At 38.8% G+C, this 20,423-nt stretch overlaps 1 protein-coding gene across 1 annotated transcript; it reads left to right on the plus strand.

The window, feature by feature from the left end:
• The first annotated feature begins 18,244 nt into the window (after nucleotides 1–18,244).
• On the plus strand, nucleotides 18,245–19,756 carry LOC108839281 (uncharacterized). The gene is made up of 3 exons (XM_057006264.1): nucleotides 18,245–18,431; nucleotides 18,546–19,033; nucleotides 19,106–19,756. Exons 1-3 carry the CDS (start codon nucleotides 18,245–18,247, stop codon nucleotides 19,754–19,756), a joined length of 1,326 nt encoding a protein of 441 aa, XP_056862244.1.
• The last annotated feature ends 667 nt before the right edge of the window (nucleotides 19,757–20,423 follow it).

A 20,423-nucleotide genomic window follows, 5' to 3' on the forward strand; every position in this document is an offset into this window, starting at 1 on the left:
TTCTTGGAATATAAAATCAAAAAAAAATCAGAACATTATATTAAAAGTTTTACAATGTATGAAACAAAGTTCTAACAATTTTTATACAAACAGAAATTTTTTATTTTGATGTAATAAATCCATTGAATCTCACATTGATATATGTCAAAATAATTACATCACATTATTAAAAAATAGATATATGATTTTTCTGATATATATTTAATTAAAATAGGTTTCTATTAAAGTAATTTTATAAAAAATGAAAATAACTTTTAAAAGATATCTAAAATATAATTACTTTTAATGAAAATCTTGGTCAAATTAATCAGTGTTTGATAAGATAGTGTGTTCATTAGAGATAATTTATGTTAAACATTTATATAAAATATGTGAGAAACATTGATATGTGATTTGACAAATTAAGCAAAATTTTTAATTTTGTAATAGTTTTTTTTGCTTCTATATAAAACAAAGTGGTTAAAAAAATAAAATAGAATGTTATAAAATAATTTTTGTTTATCAGTCTTCAGATTTATATTAATGTATGTATAATTTTATACAATGTTTATACCCGCAAATTTGCGGGCAACCACCTAGTAATAATTATATCTTAAAACACTTAATACTGATATTGCTCAAATTACCAGTAGAGCTTACTCTCTCAAATAAGAGGTACAACTGTAGTACTTAGGGATCGAATCACGAGGAGCTAGGGAACCAATTAAATAAAATCTACTAATCAATCCTATGCAAGGTTGGTTTATATGGTGGAAATAAAAGTAACAATTCTTAAAATGAGCAAGGTAGTTGCTCTAACTAACAATATGATGGGTTGTTTAAATGTGATAAAAAGTGCTAGACATAGGGTTTCTATTCAGGAATGGAGATTATAATCTCTATAAATGCTTTAACAAGTTGCTTGCATGATACTATAGATCTCAGCCGCTTAACTCAAGTGAAGTATCACTGGTTAAATTATCTAGATCTCTGGCCACACCTTTCGCATGATGACACAGAAAAAGAGTCGGTCGATATCCTTTTGAGATATCGAGCGATACACCTTTTCGCAGCGCCGATCGATTCACCTGTCGGGATATTGATCGACGGCTTCTAGATCTGCCTAGGCGCGAGCCGAATATGACCACAAGGTCTCAAGGAGGAACTGTCGTTCTTCTCAACGGGAGACAGGCAAGCTCAAATGGATAATTCAAGATCATCAAAGATCCTAGTGATCTATATTCTAGTTAGCTAATCTAAAACAAGCATAGGGTACAATCCATTTGATGAGTATCACAACTTAGCAATTATAGTTTGGGGCTAATCCCACAAACCTATTTGAACCCTAGATCTAACAAGTAGACTACTCAGACATAGCTAAGCAATTCATAACAATAGATAGATGAAAGAATTGCATAGATAGAATAAAGTAGAAATACAAAAGGAGATGAGAAATCTCTCCAATCTCTCAAGACAAATAAAACTCTAGTCTCTCTCACACACTCTCTGCTTTGAGGGTTGTTAAAAGCTTGCTTCTTTCGAAGGTTGCCGTCAAAAAACACTTGCAGGAATATTTAAGCATTTCCATTAGGTTAAAAACTCGTCAGGGGCAATCTCGTAATTTGGTGAAGTAGTCGGCTAAACCATTTCGTCCTCGATATCGATCGACAACACTGGATGTGTATCGATCGATTATAATCTTCTAGTACGCGGATCTTCTCAGCTACATCGATCGACGACTCAGGATGAGTATCGATTGATTATAATCGCAATGTTGACTTCCGACTTAGTCTTGAATGGTCAACTCGGGTATATCATCTCTTGTACTCCAAAATGCTCCAAAAACATCACTTTCTCACAAAATGCTCCTGAACCTGAAAACTGATGCGGTCATCAAACCAGTGGTCGAACCAAAGGTCAACCAACCTGCCCAAACCAGCCACTTTGGAGGTACCAGCGACATAGGTCCAGTCCCAGGCGAATATCTCAACAACCAGAGGGTCTTTTGTCATGAATCAAATTTTCCTAGAAAGCCAACTCATGAAGGATTCACTGAGGCTTAGAATTACAAGAAAAGCTTCACGGAGGAAGAAGTTATGAATTTTACAAAGTGGAGGTTCCCCAGCACATCCATCTGCGAGTACCCGACTTTTGAAAGAGATTCAAGCCCAATGAAGGAGCGGCCTGAACAAAAGCCGATCATAGGATTCAAGAGGAGTCTCTCACCTTTCCATAAAGCCCAGTATCAGGAGAAATGGCCACGGAAATCAGGAGTTATGCCCAATTTTCCAGAACCGGTCAAACCAGTTCTACACTTGCCTCAATTGGAAGCTAACCGGTTCAATCAGCTTCAAACCAGACATTGGCGTCCAGGAGATCATTCCAACCAATCAGGAGGTATTGAAGAAGTCCTTAGCTACACCAGAGCCCAGGAGATCAGTTGGTTCAATGAAGAGTCACTTAAATTAAACCGGAGCTATTTATGGAAAGATTGGACAATCTATCGGTTTGATCATTTCCAACCAATTCCAATCCGACCAGAAGACATCAGGACTGAACCAGGACGTCCAGGAGACATTATAGGAGTTCAAGAAGAGTTCCATGAGTTCATACCTTGCACCAGCCCCCATTGGATCAGGAGGATCCACACTTACACCAAAACTGCCTTATTTGGAGATTCTTGCAATAAAGCTCCAACAGCTCTTTCTCTTCAGATCAGGCACGACTTCAGCTCATTCCAGACAGTAAAGAAGGTCCCAAGAATGCTCACTTATCCCCTTAAACCATCCAGGTTCAAGAAGATATCAAGAAACAAGATTATCTCTTTGAAGAAAGCACAAATCAAGCTAAATGCTAGTTTCATGGAGCCATCAAAGCCTTTGCTTCCAAGATTTTTATTTCAAGTTTATTTCTTTCCTTTAGTCCATTTTTGACTGTTAGAGAGTTATTATGTCGAGCCTATATAAGCTCAGTCCCTTTCATCTTTGTAAATCACCCTTGAATTTTATGAATGAAAATGCAGTTTTCTAGTTTTCTTAAAACTATTGTTTGAAGTCTTTTGAGTTTGTGAGAAGCAGTTCTTGAGCAACCAGGCTTATCAAAGTCTCCTTTCACAGAGCTTTGTGGTGTCTATTCAATCCATTTCGTCCATCATCCCATCTGGTTGAGAGATTCAATCAAACCTTCATCCGCAAATCCACTTCAATCCATCATTTGATCAAGCTGAGAGTGATACACATCCAGCAGCTTGATTCCACCATATCTATCCTTTATCTTTGTTTATTTACTCTGATTTATTATTCATATCATTAGCATCTTATTTATCTTCCATTTGTTTCAGTTTTGCTTTATAAAAACTCATAAAAATCTATCTTCTTTGTTATCAGGTTGAACCTCAGTTCATCAAGTCTTATAGTCTGATTTCCATGCTGTATCATTTGGTATCAGAGCTCAAGCTCCTGGCTAAGGTGATATCTATCCTTGCATTTCATATTTGCTTGCATTTGTTTTTCATTTATAAATCAAAAGCCATAAAAACAGTTTCTGCATTTTTGTGTTCTTGTTGCATTCAAAAAAAAATTTATAAAAAGAGGAAGACAAGTTTAATTTGGTGTAGATCATCTAGGATTCAAATTTTTTTTTATTTGCTTGTTTGCATTCATTGCCCAGCTCCATTTGCCATATTTATATTTTGTGCATTCATTTAAAAAAAAAAAAGGAAAATCTGCATTTTGCAATTTTTTTGATTCTTGCATTGATAAGTTAAAAAAAAAGGAGCATATCATTTTAATTTCGTGCATATCATATTTGTTTCATCATTTTGATATTTGCATTTATTAAAAAAAAAGTGTTTGCATTTATTTGTTTCCATTTAAAGGTCAAAAAAAAAATCTGCATTTTTATTGTTGCATCTTAAGAAAATTCAAAAAAAAATCAGCATTAGTTTGGTTTGCATATTTTCTTTCTTTGTGTTTATTAGCATTCCATATTTGTTTTATTTCGAGCTGCATCCAGAAAATCCAAAAGAAAAATCATATTGCATAGTTTATTTTATTTCGGTTCAGAATTGCATATTTTCTCGGTTCAGTTTAAGTATCATTATTGCATTTGGTTTATTTTTGGTTCAACCAGAACTTACCTATTCTTCACTTGATCTTTGAGAGTGTTTTCAGGAAGCCATGGTAGGAGAAACACACAGCCAAAACCAAAGGGCCAAGCTGAGCCAAGAGTTGACAGCTTTGCAAGAGGTTGAACAGATTGCTCAGTTGAGAAAAAGAAGAAAGGCACAAGGCCAACGTCCACAGCCAGGAGAAAGAAGATTTGTAGATGCACCAGAGGCTGTCTATGTCGAGCCCAAGCCACCAGATCCTTCAAGGATCAATAAAAATCCAAATTCTAAAACCCCCAAACTTAATGTTGTTAATTCTCATTTTGATTATAACTCTTTTGCTAATAAAGTTGAACTCTTTAAATTTTCAGGAAAAAGAGGTTATCTTAGATGGGAGAGAAACCTTGATGAATGGTTTCATTACAACAACATCATGAGGGAAGAGAGGCTAGCTTATGCCATTGATCTACTTAGAGAAGAAGCCTTCAAATGGTGGGTACAAGAAGAAGATGATAGGAGGTTTTACAAGGAGCCAACTATCAGAACGTGGAGAGCTCTTAAGGAAGTCATGAGACATGAGTTTGCACCAGATTTTACAAGTTCTGAAATCAAGGAACTTTATCCAAGGAGGTACCCAACTCATGGTTCCAAAGATGCTAGAAAAGTTGTTGCACAAGAGAGTAAGAGAGGCTGGTCTCAACAAGCCAACTTGCAACCAAACCAGGGGCACACCATTGTCCAATGCTTAGACCAGAAAAGTGACATCCCAAAGGCCATGAAGAGTAGAAGTGTCGGCCAAAACACTTTGATCAGAACCAAAGCAAAACCATTGCTAGATACTATGCAAGTAAAGGCTAAGGTAAGTCCTATACTTGATAATTTGGTTTATGAATCTTCTTCCACTGGTATAAGTCATTTGTCTTTGTCAAAGAATGTTAAGACAGGTCCTGAGGTCCAGCAAAACACGAGCTCCACATCCTTATTGGAATCAAAAGTTGTCCATGATTTATGTCCAAAGAATAAAGAGATTCCAAACCAAAAGAAAGAAGAGGCATCAACCCAAGGTAAGTCTTCTAACTTTAAAAATTTAAAAGATCAGACATGTTATAGATGTCATAAAAGATGACACTTTGCTGTGACTTGCCCCACTAAGCAAGCATTGATAGAAACATCACTAGAAGAGAAAACAGATTTATCTATAAAAAGTGATAGTTTTATTCAATCTGATTTATTGGTTCTAAATTCTTGTATAATGCACTTGTCTTTGTCAAAGGGTATTGTATCAGGAAATAAGGAGCAAGAACTTAAAAGAGAAGACCCAGTGTAATGACCTTCCCATTTAAAAAAAAAAAAACACATGATAGTCACAAGCAGTGTGCTTACTTGTTTGATTAATTAAAATAAATTATGTGGCTGGGAGAGATTTCTTCAAAGGAAGGAATTAGTGAGCTGCTTAGTGGATAATTATGAATCAAAGCCAGCTGTCATGTGATCATCAAGCCTGGTGTAGACTCAAGACACTTAGCTTACCATTAGATGATTACTCTCCACTTTCCTCTCTCCCTCCCTGACGTGAAGAAACAAAACTCATCAGAGAAAGAAAAACTGCAGAGAGAAAACAGTGAGAAAGAAGAGAAAAAGTGAAGAAAAATCAGAGGAAAAATCATAGAAAAATAGACAAGACCTTGGAATACTTTTTTTCATCCTCTATCTTAGTTCCTTGCTCTAGAGAAGATCAGAAGGTGAGAATCCAGAGTAAACCCTAGACCTTGTTCTGTTTTTTTTTGTGAGGAACAGATTTTGATTTCTGTTTTCTTAGATCAGTTCAGTTGCAAGTTCAGTAAGGGAAAGGATCATCTGAGTTCTTCTGTTAGTCAGTTGTGGTAAGCTTAATCTTCTTGCCTCAGTCAAGTATTGATCATAACCAGATATTAATCAGTGAAGCTTTGATCTTGGTTGAGTGTTTAAAGTATTATGGGTTCAGTTTTATGAGTTTCAGATTAAATCAGTTTCTGGAATAATTAGCTCATATGTTATGAACTGATTAAATTAATTCTGAACTGATCTGATCATTGTCTGAACTTCACTTGAACTGGACTGATTAGCCTTGTCATGAACCGAGCTGATAAGATTTATTTAAAATTCTTCTTCAAAACCGAACTGAGTATCTAAAGCTAGTGCTTCTGTTCTGTTTTGTTCAGCTGCTTGCGAGTCTTGCTGTCTCACTCCAGTCGTCCTTGTACCCGTGTACTCTTTTGGTTCCTTCAGCTTGTTTGAGATCAGTTCAAGACTTATTTTGAGGTGAGTCTAGATAGTAGGATAATAAATCATGTTTGAGAGTAGCATGATTTATCTGCAGCGAAAAGTCACGAATGAGTAGATGTTATCTAATTATTCTTAAAAATTCTGTGAAGTGTTCATGTAGGTTATATGTGACTTGTATATGCATTCATGTAGTTAAGTATGTAAGTAATAATCATATGAAGTCTTGTCAAAACTCACTACTTAAATATCCCCGTAATATGAAGATCCGTCGCTTGATCGTACGTGGTTCACGTGACGTTTCAAGATGTACGAAGACACGGAGTTACGGTATTGCAGACTAGGGCCGTGTACTGGGTGACGATCCAGTGTCGGGTATTCATCAAGTGATTATCTGAAGGAGATGAATTTTAATTATTTTTATTATTATCCGCTAAACTCTTAGCCTTTTGTGGTTTCGGGTTTAGCATATGCCTATAAATATATATTTAAAATTTTGAGTTAAGGACGGTGGATATGGAGTGATGAATAGGATGAGATTCATGTAGTGATTGAATATGTACTAGTACTTGCATGATCATACTTATGCATTATTGTGATTGCTTGTGTGGATGATTTATATTTGTGTTGTGATTCTAGATTCACTGAGTATTTTTACTCACGACTCATTCGTGTGTGCAGGTAACCACTAGGCGGGAGACTTACTCTTTTTGACTAGAAGGAACGGCGTAATCAGCGGTAGTTTTTGTTGTCCTTGCAACGAACCTTCTGTGTATATTACTGTAAAACGTTGTTGGGCGATAGGCCGTAGGTTAAAACTATAAAGGTTTGTAAGATGTTTAAAAATAAATAATTAATGTATAAAAGAATGTTTATAAATTACGAGTTCTCATATGTTACTAGTTCTTGTCCGGGACGAACCAACTATCGAATATTGTTTGTCGGGTTGAAAAGCCTAAAGTGATATTCGATAGGAGCGTCGGTGTTCTCGGTTTGATAATCTAAAGTGATCGGATTTATTCTGAGAACCTCGGGTTGACTTTCAGGGAACAACGACAGTGTCATTTCCGGTCATTTATGATCGGGGGTGTCACAAAGGTGGTATCAGAGCATTGTTATACGATGCTTGAATGGGACTTGTTTTAAATATTTTTCGAGTCAAAATGTGTCGCAAGGATAATTAGGATATGCTGGTTTGTTCCTTCTTTTAGAAATAGATAGAACTGGGTAGAAACTTACCATGATCTTCCTTTGCAGATGCCACCGAGACGAGCACGACGTGGTGGAGCTTATCTACCGATACATATTTCTTCATCTCCAGACTCTTCCCCGCCATCTACTCCGGCACCACTTCCGACCCCTAGCTTTGAGGCTACACCTTCGGGCTCTAGCTTTGAGTCTGATCCATCTGAGGATTCAAATGAGGATATTCCAGTTCAGATGCCGATGCCTATGTCACCAGATCCTTACTACACAGATATAGAGGTTGATGCTGTTCATGATCATGCTGCTGACCATCATGCTGCTCATGCTGCTGCCGCAGAAGATATTCCACACGTCCATGCTGAAGCACCACCAGCAGCACAACCTGCGCCTGCGCCAACTGATCCAGCGATTGTGGCACTTTTAGAATTGATGGCGGAGATGGTAAACTTACAACATCAAGCTCTCAATGCACAGCGTGCGCAGCCAGCTCCGGTACCTACCACTTCACGTCCGGACTTTTTGAAGATTGTTATGCTCATGAAGAACTTGGGTACTAGACACTACCGAGGAGGGACTGATCCGTTCGAGGCTGATGCATGGTTACAGAACCTTGAGGGAAACTTCCGCGCAACTCGCTGTGAGGATGAGTTCAAGAAAGATGTGGCTGTGTACTACTTGGAGAAGGATGCATTGAGCTGGTGGTTGTGTGTAGACCGCTACCTAGGTAATGTGACAACTACTTGGTCAGACTTTCGTGAAGCATTTCAGCGGAAGTATTTTCCACCAGAGGCTAGGGATCGTCTTGAGGCTGAATTCATGGCGTTGGTACAAGGAGATAATTCTGTTAGGAGGTACGAGGCAGAGTTCACTCGCCTCAGGCGTTATGTTCACTACGGCCAGGAGGATGAGCCTATGATCATCAGGAAGTTCCTTCGGGGACTTAGTCCAGACGTTAGGAGCCGTCTTGAAGCTGTTGAGTTTGGTAGACTTTCTGACTTGGTGGAGCGAGCAGTGAATGTGGAGGAAGCTATCGTCGCTGAGAGGGCATCGTGGAGTCATTCTGCAGAAATACGACGTCAGGCTACGCAGAGTCAGCGCCCGTCTCCATCCATGATGCATCGAGGTCATAGAGGCAGAGTAGTTCGTGGAGGACGTTCAGGAGGACACCGTCAAAGAACTCAGACTTGTTTTGGTTGTGGCCGTAGCGGCCATATAGCTAGAGATTGTCCGAATGGAGGACAATACAGGCCGGCGGTACCACCCAGTGTTACTTGCTTCACATGTGGAGAGCGAGGACATTATGCGACGTCATGTCCGCGTACTCATTCTACATCTTCAGATGCACCACGAGCCCCACAAGCTGGAGCGTCTCGTCCCCCATTACCCTTTCCCATACCTCCAGCGAAGCGTCAGGCCATTTCTGGTAGGGCCTATGCCTTAGAGTTACCTGGACCATCGGAACCGCCGAAGGGTCCTATCACAGGTTTGTTTTCTTATCCTATTAAGTGTTGTGTGATTTCTTCAGAAATAAATTTGATTGGTGCATTAGTGTATAAAAAAAAATGCTATGTAAATGGTTGAATTATTAATTTACCTTGAAGTCAATTATCTATAGGTACTTTGGTTGTGGGTGGAACTTCCGCCCATGTCTTGTTCGATTCGGGAGCAACACATAGTTTTGTAGCCCCCGAAGTAGCATCTAGACTCAAGGGAGAATTCACTAAGGTGAATTTAAATATTCCTGTTTTAACTCCCGGTGATCAAGTTCTTGAAACCGAAGGCTGCATCTTAGAAGTTCCGATCACTATTCAAGACATGATCTTTCCAGCCCATTTGTTAATACTTCCCTTAGAGCGGTATGAAGTCATCCTAGGAATGGATTGGTTGTCTACCTACCGAGCTCATCTCGATTGTGGTCGAGGGAGAATTGTCTTTGAGAGAGATACCCAACCCCCTTTTGCTTACCATGGCGTTGTACCGAGCGCTGGAGTGTCGCTAGTTTCAGCCTTGAGAGTAGAGAACCTTCTAGAGCAAAGTGAGGAAGTGTATCTAGTTACCTTAGTTACTGGGCAAGTAGAAGATGAGAAAGAACAGAACTTAGAAGACATCCCAGTTGTCCACGAATACGAAGATGTGTTTAAGGCATTGGAGGGATTGCCACCATCCAGAAGTAACCCTTTTAGTATAACCTTAGAACCCGGATCAGCTGCAATAGCAAAGGCACCGTACCGAATGGCTCCAGCTGAACTCGCTGAGTTGAAGAAACAATTAGCTGATTTGCTAGAGAAGGGTTTTATTCGTCCTAGTTCATCACCGTGGGGAGCGCCTGTGCTGTTTGTAAAGAAGAAAGACGGAAGCATGCGACTATGTATTGATTATCGTGGAATCAACAATGTGACAATCAAAGACAAGTATCCACTTCCAAGAATTGATGAACTGTTAGATCAGTTGCAAGGTGCAAGTTGGTTTTCAAAGATTGATCTGGCTTCGGGTTATCATCAAATTCCGATTTCCGAGACTGACATTATGAAGACTGCTTTTAGGACACGCTATGGACAATTTGAGTTCGTAGTAATGCCTTTTGGTCTTACAAATGCTCCAGCTGCCTTTATGCGTTTGATGAATGAAGTATTTCGGGATTACTTGGATGAGTTTGTTATCATATTCATTGATGATATTCTTATATATTCCAGAAGTGCCGAAGAACACGAGGAGCATCTACGCTTGATTCTCGATCGTCTACGAGATCAAAAGCTTTTTGCAAAGCTCAGCAAGTGTCGTTTCTGGAAAAGAGAAGTTGGCTTCTTAGGACATCGAGTGTCAGAGCAAGGAGTTGCTGTTGATCAAGAAAAGATAGCTGCTATTAAAGAATGGCCACGTCCAACTTCTGTTACTGAGATTCGGAGTTTTCTTGGATTGGCGGGCTATTACCGGAAATTTGTTCAAGGATTTGCAAGTATATCAAAGCCACTGACTTGTCTTACTGGTAAATGTGTTTGCTATGAGTGGAGTACAGAAACTGAAGAAGCGTTTGACAAGTTGAAGGAAGCCTTAACGTCTGCACCTATCTTAGCTTTGCCTAAGCCTGGCCAACCGTACACAGTGTATACAGATGCATCTCATGTTGGTTTAGGTTGTGTGCTTATGCAGGACGATAGGGTAATCGCCTATGCATCAAGGCAACTAAGAAAGCATGAATTAAACTATCCAACACATGATCTGGAGATGGCCGCAGTTGTGTTTGCACTTCGAATTTGGCGATCATATTTATATGGTGAGAAGATCCAAGTGTTCACCGACCATAAAAGCCTGAAGTATCTTTTTACTCAACCTGATTTGAACCTAAGGCAAAGACGATGGATGGAGTTTGTAGCTGACTACGACATGCAGATTCTATATCATCCAGGAAAAGCAAATGTCGTTGCTGATGCTTTGAGCAGAAGGAGAGTTGATGTGGATATCGAAAAGGAGCTCCAGAACCTTGAAGCAGAATTCAAGATGATTAGTTTGGCGACCTTAGAAGGAGAGGAAGGAGAACCTTTAGGATTACAAGCAGTGAGCCAAGCCGGTTTACTTGCTCGTATCCGAGAATGTCAAACAAGGGATGTTAACCTGAAAAGGATCCGAGAGCAGTTGAATGAAGGCAATTTTGGTGGATATAAAGTTGCGAGTGATGGAACTTTACTACTCAATGGTCGAGTAACCGTTCCAAAAGGAGAAGGACTTCGAGAAGAGATTCTAAAAACCTCACACCATTCTCTTTTGAGCATCCATCCCGGAAGCACGAAAATGTACCGAGATATCAGAAGGTATTACCACTGGCCAGGGATGAAGAGAGATGTTGCAGTATGGGTTTCTCAGTGTCAGACTTGCCAACAAATAAAGGCCGAACATCAAGTTCCAAGTGGCTTACTTCAAAGTCTACCAATCCCTGAATGGAAATGGGATGCCGTGGCGATGGACTTTATTTCTGGTTTACCAAGAGCGCCAGGGCGTGGGAATGATGCAATTTGGGTAATTGTCGATCGTCTTACCAAATCTGCTCATTTCCTACCGATGAAACTCACAGATAAAGTGGAGACGTTAGCAGAGTTGTATTTGAAAGAAATTGTAAAGCTTCATGGAGTACCAGCAAATATAGTTTCAGACCGAGACCCGCGCTTTACATCTAAATTTTGGCGAGCTTTTCAACAAGCTTTGGGAACTGATCTGCATATGAGTACTGCGTTTCATCCGGAAACCGATGGTCAAACCGAAAGAACTATCAGAACCCTAGAAGATCTGTTGAGGTTGTGTATCCTTGATTGGAATGGTCCGTGGGATAAGTTTTTGCCGCTGATAGAATTTTCATACAACAATAGCTACCACTCCAGTATCGGTATGTCACCGTATGAAGCATTGTATGGTCGACCTTGTAGAACACCCGTGTGTTGGGCAGAAGTTGGTGAGCGAAGGATGCTTGGTCCAGAAATTGTAGATGAGGCTGCTGAAAAAGTAAGAGTGATTCAAGCAAATATGAAGAAGGCTCAAGATCGTCAGAAGAAGTACGCCGACCGCGGCAGGAGAGAAGTCACTTTTGCAGTAAATGATCTAGTCTTCTTAAAAGTAGCTGCACAGAAAGGAAAGGAACGATTCGGAAAAGTTGGGAAGTTAGCAACCCGTTACATAGGTCCGTACAGAATTGTTGCTAAAATTGGAGAAGTAGCCTACCGACTTGAACTTCCACCTGATATGCCTATGCATCCTGTATTTCATGTATCGATGTTGCCTAAGCATATACCAGATCCCAATATGGTCGAGCCGCAACAACCAGAGAACTTGCAACCAGATCTCACATATCCTGAAGGTCCTTTGCGGATAGGAGAATGTCGTATCAAGAGATTAAGGAACCGGGAGATTTCTCAAGTTCAAGTATTTTGGGGCAAGGGTCAAAGAGTTATTGTCACATGGGAGGATGAAGATAAGTTCAGAGCTGATTACCCAGAGTTCTTCTCAGATGCCCCGCTTGTCCAGTGAAGTGTGGATAGTTATATTTTGAGAATTCGGGGACGAATTCTTTTGAGAGGGGAAGAATGTAATGACCTTCCCATTTAAAAAAAAAAAACACATGATAGTCACAAGCAGTGTGCTTACTTGTTTGATTAATTAAAATAAATTATGTGGCTGGGAGAGATTTCTTCAAAGGAAGGAATTAGTGAGCTGCTTAGTGGATAATTATGAATCAAAGCCAGCTGTCATGTGATCATCAAGCCTGGTGTAGACTCAAGACACTTAGCTTACCATTAGATGATTACTCTCCACTTTCCTCTCTCCCTCCCTGACGTGAAGAAACAAAACTCATCAGAGAAAGAAAAACTGCAGAGAGAAAACAGTGAGAAAGAAGAGAAAAAGTGAAGAAAAATCAGAGGAAAAATCATAGAAAAATAGACAAGACCTTGGAATACTTTTTTTCATCCTCTATCTTAGTTCCTTGCTCTAGAGAAGATCAGAAGGTGAGAATCCAGAGTAAACCCTAGACCTTGTTCTGTTTTTTTTGTGAGGAACAGATTTTGATTTCTGTTTTCTTAGATCAGTTCAGTTGCAAGTTCAGTAAGGGAAAGGATCATCTGAGTTCTTCTGTTAGTCAGTTGTGGTAAGCTTAATCTTCTTGCCTCAGTCAAGTATTGATCATAACCAGATATTAATCAGTGAAGCTTTGATCTTGGTTGAGTGTTTAAAGTATTATGGGTTCAGTTTTATGAGTTTCAGATTAAATCAGTTTCTGGAATAATTAGCTCATATGTTATGAACTGATTAAATTAATTCTGAACTGATCTGATCATTGTCTGAACTTCACTTGAACTGGACTGATTAGCCTTGTCATGAACCGAGCTGATAAGATTTATTTAAAATTCTTCTTCAAAACCGAACTGAGTATCTAAAGCTAGTGCTTCTGTTCTGTTTTGTTCAGCTGCTTGCGAGTCTTGCTGTCTCACTCCAGTCGTCCTTGTACCCGTGTACTCTTTTGGTTCCTTCAGCTTGTTTGAGATCAGTTCAAGACTTATTTTGAGGTGAGTCTAGATAGTAGGATAATAAATCATGTTTGAGAGTAGCATGATTTATCTGCAGCGAAAAGTCACGAATGAGTAGATGTTATCTAATTATTCTTAAAAATTCTGTGAAGTGTTCATGTAGGTTATATGTGACTTGTATATGCATTCATGTAGTTAAGTATGTAAGTAATAATCATATGAAGTCTTGTCAAAACTCACTACTTAAATATCCCCGTAATATGAAGATCCGTCGCTTGATCGTACGTGGTTCACGTGACGTTTCAAGATGTACGAAGACACGGAGTTACGGTATTGCAGACTAGGGCCGTGTACTGGGTGACGATCCAGTGTCGGGTATTCATCAAGTGATTATCTGAAGGAGATGAATTTTAATTATTTTTATTATTATCCGCTAAGCTCTTAGCCTTTTGTGGTTTCGGGTTTAGCATATGCCTATAAATATATATTTAAAATTTTGAGTTAAGGACGGTGGATATGGAGTGATGAATAGGATGAGATTCATGTAGTGATTGAATATGTACTAGTACTTGCATGATCATACTTATGCATTATTGTGATTGCTTGTGTGGATGATTTATATTTGTGTTGTGATTCTAGATTCACTGAGTATTTTTACTCACGACTCATTCGTGTGTGCAGGTAACCACTAGGCGGGAGACTTACTCTTTTTGACTAGAAGGAACGGCGTAATCAGCGGTAGTTTTTGTTGTCCTTGCAACGAACCTTCTGTGTATATTACTGTAAAACGTTGTTGGGCGATAGGCCGTAGGTTAAAACTATAAAGGTTTGTAAGATGTTTAAAAATAAATAATTAATGTATAAAAGAATGTTTATAAATTACGAGTTCTCATATGTTACTAGTTCTTGTCCGGGACGAACCAACTATCGAATATTGTTTGTCGGGTTGAAAAGCCTAAAGTGATATTCGATAGGAGCGTCGGTGTTCTCGGTTTGATAATCTAAAGTGATCGGATTTATTCTGAGAACCTCGGGTTGACTTTCAGGGAACAACGACAGTGTCATTTCCGGTCATTTATGATCGGGGGTGTCACACCCAGTCTACCAGCATGGTATTGCTAAAGAGGAGGAAGCCATAAGTGAGGCTGGAAGAAATGATTTGTTGCTTAAAGAAGCAAAACCAGAAATCAAAGTATCAAACCAAGGTAAGTGTTTACCATCACCTTTAGATACTGGTTTAAATTTTTATGTTCTTGGTACAGGGATACCAGATGAGAGCTCTATGCATACTGAAGTGCCAAGGACCGAGCCAGACCATGAGCTCAATCAAAATCCACACCAAAAGTGGAAACCAAAATCTGAACAAAGAATTGTTCAAGTGCCAAAACCTGAGGTAAATTTCACTATAGATCAGAAAGCTATTATTATTTCCATGATAAGATTAATGCACTTGTCTTGTCCAAGGGAAAGTGAAATAGGTACAGGAGACCAAGGTGAGAGCAAGCCAAACAAAGAAATAAAATTTCTTGCTGCCACAACTGAAAGTAAGGTTCTTTGTTCTTTGTTTTCATCAGTTTATAAATTCCTTTACTTTGGTATAATACACTTGTCTTTGCCAAGATGTTTTGACCCAGGTATAAGCAAAGAAAAAGACAATCCAATTCGTGATGTAGTCTTGCAAGAAGAAGCCTTAACCATGTGTTCAATAGATGCTGTCCATAAAAGTGATGCTGAACTAGTACCATTCAAATTCAGCAAGGGAAGTCTCTCTGATCTTAAAACATCTATTACACTTGATTATTCAGATATGACTCACTTGTCTTTGCCAGAGAGTTTTGATCCAGGAATAAGACAAGAAGATGGTCATACCAGCCTAGATAAAAAGGTGCAAGAAAAGCAGCCCCCAATCCAATGCTGTCCAAAGAAGAATTTAATTCTTCATCATGCTGTTACACCCATGGTAAATTCGACCACAACACATTCTGTTCATACATCTCCAGTATTAGATATAATTCATTTGGTCTTTGTCCAGAATGTTGAGAATTTTTCAGGCTGCAAAGAAGAAAGCTTTAAAGATATCCCACCGGATACTCTTTCATTGCTTGGAGAATCAGTCCCAAAGATGGTCAGACCCATCAACTCCAAAAGTGTGGAGAACCATCATCTCCAGAAGAGAAGAAATGACAATGTCCAGGCCAGAGGCGTGATCATTTCCCATTTCTTTAAAGAAGAGCCACCAGATGCACAGCCCATTACCAAACCAAAATTGTATCAAGGTAAGGTTCTAAACTCCCAAAAGAGAATGAAACCTGACTTGCTCTATTGTGGTGTATCAGGTTATCCAGTTTTGTGATCAAAACCTTCACAAGGGGGAGGGAATGATGCGGTCATCAAACCAGTGGTCGAACCAGAGGTCAACCAACCTGCCCAAACCGGCCACTTTGGAGGTACCAGCGACATAGGTCCAGTCCCAGGCAAATATCTCAACAACCAGAGGGTCTATTGTCATGAATCAAATTTTCCTAGAAAGCCAACTCATGAAGGATTCACTGAGGCTTGGAATTACAAGAAAAGCTTCACGGAGAAAGAAGTTATGAATTTTACAAAGTGGAGGTTCCCCAGCACATCCATCTGCGAGTACCCGACTTTTGAAGGAGATTCAAGCCCAATGAAGGAGCGGCCTGAACAAAAGCCGATCGTAGGATTCAAGAGGAGTCTCTCACCTTTCCATAAAGCCCAGTATCAGGAGAAATGGCCACGGAAATCAGGAGTTATGCCCAATTTTCCAGAACCGGTCAAACCAGTTCTACACTTGCCTCAATTGGAAGCTAACCGGTTCAATCAGCTTCAAACCAGACATTGGCGTCCAGGAGATCATTCCAACCAATCAGGAGGTATTGAAGAAGTCCTTAGCTACACCAGAGCCCAGGAGATCAGTTGGTTCAATGAAGAGTCACTTAAATCAAACCGGAGCTATTTATGGAAAGATTGGACAATCTATCGGTTTGATCATTTCCAACCAATTCCAATCCGACCAGAAGACATCAGGACTGAACCAGGACGTCCAGGAGACATTATAGGAGTTCAAGAAGAGTTCCATGAGTTCATACCTTGCACCAGCCCCCATTGGATCAGGAGGATCCACACTTACACCAAAACTGCCTTATTTGGAGATTCTTGCAATAAAGCTCCAACAGCTCTTTCTCTTCAGATCAGGCACGACTTCAGCTCATTCCAGACAGTAAAGAAGGTCCCAAGAATGCTCACTTATCCCCTTAAACCATCCAGGTTCAAGAAGATATCAAGATACAAGATATCTCTTTGAAGAAAGCACAAATCAAGCTAAAGACTAGTTTCATGGAGCCATCAAAGCCTTTGCTTCCAAGATTTTTATTTCAAGTTTATTTCTTTCCTTTAGTCCATTTTTGACTGTTAGAGAGTTATTATGTCGAGCCTATATAAGCTCAGTCCCTTTCATCTTTGTAAATCACCCTTGAATTTTATGAATGAAAATGCAGTTTTCTAGTTTTCTTAAAACTATTGTTTGAAGTCTTTTGAGTTTGTGAGAAGCAGTTCTTGAGCAACCAGGCTTATCAAAGTCTCCTTTCACAGAGCTTTGTGGTGTCTATTCAATCCATTTCGTCCATCATCCCATCTGGTTGAGAGATTCAATCAAACCTTCATCCGCAAATCCACTTCAATCCATCATTTGATCAAGCTGAGAGTGATACACATCCAGCAGCTTGATTCCACCATATCTATCATTTATCTTTGTTTATTTACTCTGATTTATTCTTCATATCATTAGCATCTTATTCATCTTCCATTTGTTTCAGTTTTGCTTTATAAAAACTCATAAAAACTCATAAAAATCTATCTTCTTTGTTTTCAGGTTGAACCTTAGTTCATCAAGTCTTATAGTCTGATTTCCATGCTGTATCATTTGGTATCAGAGTTCAAGCTCCTGGCTAAGGTGATATCTATCCTTGCATTTCATATTTGCTTGCATTTGTTTTTCATTTATAAATCAAAAGCCATAAAAACAGTTTCTGCATTTTTGTGTTCTTGTTGCATTCAAAAAAAAATTATAAAAAGAGGAAGACAAGTTTAATTTGGTGTAGATCATCTAGGATTCAAATTTTTTTTCATTTGCTTGTTTGCATTCATTGCCCAGCTCCATTTGCCATATTTATATTTTGTGCATTCATTTAAAAAAAAAGGAAAATCTGCATTTTGCAATTTTTTTGATTCTTGCATTGATAAGTTAAAAAAAAAAGAGCATATCATTTTAATTTCGTGCATATCATATTTTTTTTCATCATTTTGATATTTGCATTTATTAAAAAAAAAGTGTTTGCATTTATTTGTTTCCATTTAAAGGTCAAAAAAAAATCTGCATTTTTATTGTTGCATCTTAAGAAAATTCAAAAAAAATTAGCATTAGTTTGGTTTGCATATTTTCTTTCTTTGTGTTTATTAGCATTCCATATTTGTTCTATTTCGAGCTGCATCCAGAAAATCCAAAAGAAAAATCATATTGCATAGTTTATTTTATTTCGGTTCAGAATTGCATATTTTCTCGGTTCAGTTAAGTATCATTATTGCATTTGGTTTATTTTTGGTTCAACCAGAACTTCCCTATTCTTCACTTGATCTTTGAGAGTGTTTTCAGGAAGCCATGGTAGGAGAAACACACAGCCAAAACCAAAGGGCCAAGCTGAGCCAAGAGTTGACAGCTTTGCAAGAGGTTGAACAGATTGCTCAGTTGAGAAAAAGAAGAAAGGCACAAGGCCAACGTCCACAGCCAGGAGAAAGAAGATTTGTAGATGCACCAGAGGCTGTCTATGTCGAGCCCAAGCCACCAGGTCCTTCAAGGATCAATAAAAATCCAAATTCTAAAACCCCCAAACTTAATGTTGTTAATTCTCATTTTGATTATAACTCTTTGGCTAATAAAGTTGAACTCTTTAAATTTTCAGGAAAAAGAGGTTATCTTAGATGGGAGAGAAACCTTGATCAATGGTTTCATTACAACAACATCATGAGGGAAGAGAGGCTAGCTTATGCCATTGATCTACTTAGAGAAGAAGCCTTCAAATGGTGGGTACAAGAAGAAGATGATAGGAGGTTTTACAAGGAGCCAACTATCAGAACGTGGAGAGCTCTTAAGGAAGTCATGAGACATGAGTTTGCACCAGATTTTACAAGTTCTGAAATCAAGGAACTTTATCCAAGGAGGTACCCAACTCATGGTTCCAAAGATGCTAGAAAAGTTGTTGCACAAGAGAGTAAGAGAGGCTGGTCTCAACAAGCCAACTTGCAACCAAACCAGGGGCACGCCATTGTCCAATGCTTAGACCAGAAAAGTGACATCCCAAAGGCCATGGAGAGTAGAAGTGTCGGCCAAAACACTTTGATCAGAACCAAAGCAAAACCATTGCTAGATACTATGCAAGTAAAGGCTAAGGTAAGTCCTATACTTGATAATTTGGTTTATGAATCTTCTTCCACTGGTATAAGTCATTTGTCTTTGTCAAAGAATGTTAAGACAGGTCCTGAGGTCCAGCAAAACACGAGCTCCACATCCTTATTGGAATCAAAAGTTGTCCATGATTTATGTCCAAAGAATAAAGAGATTCCAAACCAAAAGAAAGAAGAGGCATCAACCCAAGGTAAGTCTTATAACTTTAAAAATTTAAAAGATCAGACATGTTATAGATGTCATAAAAGAGGACACTTTGCTGTGACTTGCCCCACTAAGCAAGCATTGATAGAAACATCACTAGAAGAGAAAACAGATTTATCTATAAAAAGTGATAGTTTTATTCAATCTGATTTATTGGTTCCAAATTCTTGTATAATGCACTTGTCTTTGTCAAAGGGTATTGTATCAGGAAATAAGGAGCAAGAACTTAAAAGAGAAGACCCAGTCTACCAGCATGGTATTGCTAAAGAGGAGGAAGCCATAAGTGAGGCTGGAAGAAATGATTTGTTGCTTAAAGAAGCAAAACCAGAAATCAAAGTATCAAACCAAGGTAAGTGTTTACCATCACCTTTAGATACTGGTTTAAATTTTTATGTTCTTGGTACAGGGATACCAGATGAGAGCTCTATGCATACTGAAGTGCCAAGGGCCGAGCCAGACCATGAGCTCAATCAAAATCCACACCAAAGTGGAAACCAAATCTGAACAAAGAATTGTTCAAGTGCCAAAACCTGAGGTAAATTTCACTATAGATCAGAAAGCTATTATTATTTCCATGATAAGATAATGCACTTGTCTTGTCCAAGGAAAGTGAAATAGGTACAGGAGACCAAGGTGAGAGCAAGCCAAACAAAGAAATAAAATTTCTTGCTGCACAGCTGAAAGTAAGGTTCTTTGTTCTTTGTTTTCATCAGTTTATAAATTCCTTTACTTTGGTATAATACACTTGTCTTTGCCAAGATGTTTTGACCCAGGTATAAGCAAAGAAAAAGACAATCCAATTCGTGATGTAGTCTTGCAAGAAGAAGCCTTAACCATGTGTTCAATAGATGCTGTCCATAAAAGTGATGCTGAACTAGTACCATTCAAATTCAGCAAGGGAAGTCTCTCTGATCTTAAAACATCTATTACACTTGATTATTCAGATATGACTCACTTGTCTTTGCCAGAGAGTTTTGATCCAGGAATAAGACAAGAAGATGGTCATACCAGCCTAGATAAAAGGTGCAAGAAAAGCAGCCCCCAATCCAATGCTGTCCAAAGAAGAATTTAATTCTTCATCATGCTGTTGCACCTATGGTAAATTCGACCACAACACATTCTGTTCATACATCTCCAGTATTAGATATAATTCATTTGGTCTTTGTCCAGA

This window comes from Raphanus sativus, chromosome 3, assembly GCF_000801105.2.
Source record: "Raphanus sativus cultivar WK10039 chromosome 3, ASM80110v3, whole genome shotgun sequence".
NCBI classification, from domain to species: domain Eukaryota; kingdom Viridiplantae; phylum Streptophyta; class Magnoliopsida; order Brassicales; family Brassicaceae; genus Raphanus; species Raphanus sativus.